The sequence below is a fragment of the Atta colombica genome, unplaced genomic scaffold (assembly GCF_001594045.1).
Source record: "Atta colombica isolate Treedump-2 unplaced genomic scaffold, Acol1.0 scaffold27, whole genome shotgun sequence".
Taxonomy (NCBI): Eukaryota; Metazoa; Arthropoda; class Insecta; order Hymenoptera; family Formicidae; genus Atta; species Atta colombica.
Genome location: NW_017259370.1, coordinates 1,530,826 through 1,536,275, shown reverse-complemented (window position 1 = coordinate 1,536,275; position 5,450 = coordinate 1,530,826). Strand labels below are relative to the sequence as shown.

General features: G+C 31.6%; 1 protein-coding gene across 1 annotated transcript in view; it reads left to right on the top strand.

Moving 5' to 3' along the window:
- Positions 1-5,425, top strand: part of LOC108689580 (matrix metalloproteinase-14) — a 24,831-nt gene extending 19,406 nt beyond the window's left edge. Inside the window, exons 9-10 of the mRNA XM_018196426.1 lie at positions 92-278; positions 5,087-5,425. Of these exons, the coding sequence (XP_018051915.1) occupies positions 92-278; positions 5,087-5,235 (336 nt within the window). The 3' untranslated portion in view covers positions 5,236-5,425. The remainder of the gene's footprint in view (positions 1-91; positions 279-5,086) is intronic.
- The last annotated feature ends 25 nt before the right edge of the window (positions 5,426-5,450 follow it).

Below are 5,450 nucleotides of genomic sequence, written 5' to 3'. Positions count from 1 at the left end.
ATATATGTAGAGAAATAAGAATATATCATATTATATAAATCTATAAAAATATATCATATTATATAAAACAATTATTTCTCTGGTTTATCAGGTTGATGATGCTAATCCTGCCTTCCCGAGATCAACAGCGTACTGGTGGTTTGGGTGCAAGTCTGCTAACAAAGGGACATTAGGTAATGATCGCTGGCCATTCGCATTTGCCAGTAATCTGGACGTGGCTGATACATACGACGATTACGGTAATCTTGACAGCGTTGGTGACATCATTCTAGACGCAGGTACAAAATCTCTATCGAATCCTGCCTACCCTCGACTAAACTTAAAGATATCCATTGTCCGCGACAATACTTATCCTAAATCGAATGTCTCTTGAAGTAAATATCTCGAAGAATAGCTCTTCATTTTTTAATTAATTCATAAAGTTAATTTCAGACTCTTCCGTATTCTATCATAGATTTTATTCTTCGGCTTTTATGGACACGTGCGTCGAGAGTAATTACTGTCACTGTACTTATATTAGTTGTCATTACACCGTCATAATAAGAATGTTCCTAGAACAACGAGATGAATAAATTTCCATGAATTTACATGAATTGCGCGTCCTTTAAATTAATACTTTGGAAAATCGCGACAGTGGATACCTGGTATTCTGTGCTTTGCTCTGTTCTAATTCACTGAAAATAATCAACGTGGAAACAAATAATCCCCTTGGCATGAAGGCAGGCAGGAAATGCGATATTAAAAACTTTGGTGTCTCTTATACCTGGCTATGATACTGGGGCTACTTTGCGTGAAAAAGACACGTGCATGCAATACTTACAAACAAACAAGAAAAAAAATCAGGTTTAATTCTTTAACACTTAATACAAAGTTTAGATAGAATAAAATTAAAATAAACTGGTAGATTCGCGAGTTAAATTATCGTTGTAACGTTGTAACATATCCTGAGATATTACGAGCATGACAATTCAAAATGACTCTTTCGTATTTTATCGAGTCACAAATCTCTAAAATCGGATATGACACAACGCAAATATTCATGTACATAACGAAACATATTTTGAACATTACTAAACGTATCATAATTCAAGCTGTCGACAGGGAAGTTACGAAATTAGGTAACTGAAACATAGGAAAACAAAGTAATGCTTGCACGATTCGTCTGTACGCATAGAAACGGTAATGCTATTATTTTGGCAACCTTTCTATTGCCTATTCACATCACTAATCAAGCATACTCAAAATTGCAAATTAAATAATCACATTATTATATTAATTTTGTATTCGATAGAACTAGATTAACATTTAGTGCATATAAAACATTAATTTATTAACATCATAATATTATCATTTGTTAACTTTAATGTTGCACACAATTTTAAACATCTAATCGCTATAATTATATTGTAACATCGCGTATACAAACTCGCGAATTGAAGATTTTTCGTTTTGACAATTCGTCAAATTCATTTCATGGCTTATACCGATTTTTTATCGAGAAAGCTAATAAGTTCACTTATTATCATTTATCGATAAATTTGCTGTACATTAAAGCCCAGAGTATTTATTAGCCAGGCGATGGATGAGAACAAAGTATTTGATTTCTGAGAACTTCAACATCGAAAAGTAAATGGTGATAGATAGCGCGAAAGGTCGCCGTATATCATCGTTGCCGCATCCAGTTTGACAAGACAAAAGTAAATATATACCTTAGAAATAAGAATCTTTTTTTACGTTCTCTTTCTTGTTTTTCGCTTACACGGACGGCTTTCATTCGTTATAGCACATTACGGTTATGGTTCGCGTCGACTATTTATGCCTCTTTTGTTTCTTTACGCGTACTCTATCTCTATTTTCGATTTCCCCTAGAGTGACTTTTATTATTAATACAATAAAAATATTGTATGTGATATATATATATATATATATATATGTATATATATATATAAAGCATGAATCTTTTCCTGTATCTTGCTTATCTCATAACTTTAATGACATACGTAGAAGATAGTGAGTAATAGCAAAGTTTACACATCTCATAAAAAAACACGCACCAACTTACTCTAAAATACATGCACATGAGAGCACACGCGTGCACCTGACATAAGCGTGAAACAGGGAGGTGCATGAATCACTGCCGTTGGCAGTTACGTTGTTTGGAACTTAATCTAGCATAAAAACATGTTTTCGACTTGTAATAATACATCCTTCTAACAAAAGATCGATTCTTACAGAAAATCCTTATTCCTTTCGATTCTGATTTTCATTCGTTCTTTTCTTCTGTTTGTTTTTTCACATTAAAAAATATTTGCAAATATAGTATTTTATATGCACGCCTCGTTGCACAAGTATTTAATCTCAGATATCCGTTGAAAATTAATATTTTCATGTGTTTTGCAATCATGCATTAGTCCTTTGAATCGCACAATCCTTTCCTCTTTCTTTAATTTATCGATGGGGTTTTATGAGAAAGTGCACTCTTGACTTTTGATATTGATAAGTTTTCTCTCTGTATTCTTTCTCAGTGATCTATTTTATCCATATTTTTATTTTATTTATTTTATTTTCTCTAAATTCTTTGAAATAGAATTTTAAGAGAGAATAACTTAAAGAGTGAAGATTGAGGCAATCTTGAAAAAGAACAATTTTGGCTTAGTTTTCAATCTTTAAGATCTTTAAGAGTGACATTCACTCTAAAAGTTTTAGAGAATTTGAATTACTTCTATTCGGTATAGATAATTGCTTAAAATTGATGGGAACCTATAAGAAGAGCTATAAAATATCTCTTTGACATATATCTTTTTATATGAAATTTATATAAAACTTTTATATAAAATTTTTATATTATGTATTTCGGTTTTATTTTACTATGTGTCCATTTATTTTTATATTATACAAGATTCCATTTTAATTGCTGTAAGTAAATATTTCAAAGAATATATATCCGAGAAAAAATATTATATATATGGACATATTGTATATAAGTATATATAAAAATATCAATTTTATATACAATTATATATAAATATATATATGAAACATTTTTTCCTGGGTAGAAGATATGGAAAATGTTTTCGACAAAAGTAGTGACTTGAGAGAGCAAATAATGATAAAATCAACTTTTGAGAAAAATAAATTTTTCAAGATCAAATATGAAGATTATCATCATTTCGTTTAAATATGATGCCTCCAATAATTCTACATATAAAGTTGAAATATCAAAAAATCTCAATGTCGAATTATCTTATACTTTATTCTGATATATATTGAAATATGTATAAAATATCTCGTAAACTATTAATTTTTTATAATCGTATCTTAATACTTTTTTTATGCATAAAAAATGAGATCAATTGTGTAAAGAAAATAATATAAAATAATAATTTTATTTTTTTAAATGGAGATAACCTTCCTTGAAAAACTGATTTTATTTTTTAAAATTAATTTTACTATTATTTATACTTTGTACATTCAGTTATAATACATTTTAAAAAATAAATACTTTATTTGTTAGAAAAATATAAAAATAGTGTAAAAAATAAATATATAATTTTCTACTTTCTAAATTTCTTGGAGTGAAATTTCACTTCAAAATACTGCCATTGAAATTGAAAAAAAGTAAAAATATTTGCATTCTTGAATAAGGAAGACAGATTTTCACTGGTTTTTTAGAGCAAAATATTTCACACTTTTGAAGTGAGAGTTTCTTCAAAAAAAGGAGTAGAACTTCTTTCCTTTGAAGTGAGTCTCCTATTCAAAAGAATAAAAATCTGCTACTCTTGTTCAAGAGTACTAATGTTTTCTTCACTCTTTTATAATTAATAGTAGCAGTATTTTAATTTTTTTGGGGTAAAATTTTACTCTAAGAAATTTAGAAAAATTTATTGCCAATAGATTTTCTAATGTGAACTTGCAATTGTTTTTAACAATTGCGAACGAGAATGGTCACGAGATAGAACACAGAAAGTTTAAATCTGTAAGATTTAATTTAATCAAGACTTAAAACATGCTCTTTACTTCTAGCATGGAAATCTTTAACTTCTATTTAAGTTATTTAATATTATAAAATATTTTATATATTGACATTCTCATGTATTTGGTGCTTTCAATGAAATGACTTGCCTTCATAATGACGTTCTAAAATCAAATTCGCATCCTACGAATTTAATTTAATTTTGCAATCATAGTTTCAATTTTATTCATTTAAAGCAAGCCTATCCAATTTAAGCTCCGGAGCCAAAACGCAAAACCATCGACGCACAAAAATTCAGTGTAAGATTTCGGAAACTGTAAAGTGTCGATCGCTTAGATATCAACTTTACAATCCTCAAAATCTTACTCACACTGAATTTTGTTTACATCGATAACTTTGCATTTTGGCTCCGGAGCTCAAGTTGAACAGGCCTGACTTTAAAGTAGCTTTACAACTTTAAAGTATACTTACAAATTAGGCAGCCATGTTGAGCTATGTTCAGATTCCCACCCGAGTACCACCCAGGTCACTCTATCCTTGTTTATCGAACATTAAACAAGAATGACATGACACCCGGAGAACACTCGGTGGGAATCTGAACACGAGCTTGAATGTGAAATTTATAATTCGACATTGTTATATAACTTCTTTCTACCGATATAAAAAGTTCAAGCGTACTAGTAAAAATTATATTCAAAATTAATTACCTGAGAATAGCACTAAATACTGAGCTGCGAACAGACAACAGATGTTTGCTTGCTAAAAAAAAACCGTGAGAAGGAAATGATCTATCACCCGCATTAACCGGGAGCAATCACCTTTTCCAGACGACAACAATGTACATCCCGAATTCGGGAAAAAGTGAGCGGTCAAAGCGGCGCGATCCACGACCGGTACACGTGCCAAATATCCCGATTATTTACACGCGGAAAAACCAAATAAAGTTCCAAACAACAACAATCAACCGGCAACGGCAGCAAGAGAGCGAGAATTAATGGCCGACATCTTCGTGCCTGTTTGATTGACCTGTTTCGCGCTCTCGAATGTGCGCACGCGCCGTTCTGCATGCATTCGAGATTACCCGCCACTACGATTCAAATTTGAATTCGACAGGAGGCACCGACGAGCTCGTCACATCATCGAATCACCATCATGAAAACTCTGGAGGGTCCGTGAATTCGCTGCATTCATTGAAAAGCATACAGCAACTTTTGCTCAGCATCATGACAACGATCATCGCGAGGTTCATCGTGGCTACGTAAAAGCAGCGATGCAATGACTTGAAACTCGAATCGATATGCGTTCGCGAAATGTGATCAAAAGGTGTCGAATTTTTGTTTATTTTTGAAAAGTGAATGTCAATCGTCGTTGGTGCGACGCGTTCAGGAACTTGCGCTTTTGGTAATTAAGTAGATAGTTAGAAAATTATGACGAGCAATATTTCCGCCGCAATTAAACCGTCGAGTTGTTGCGTTGT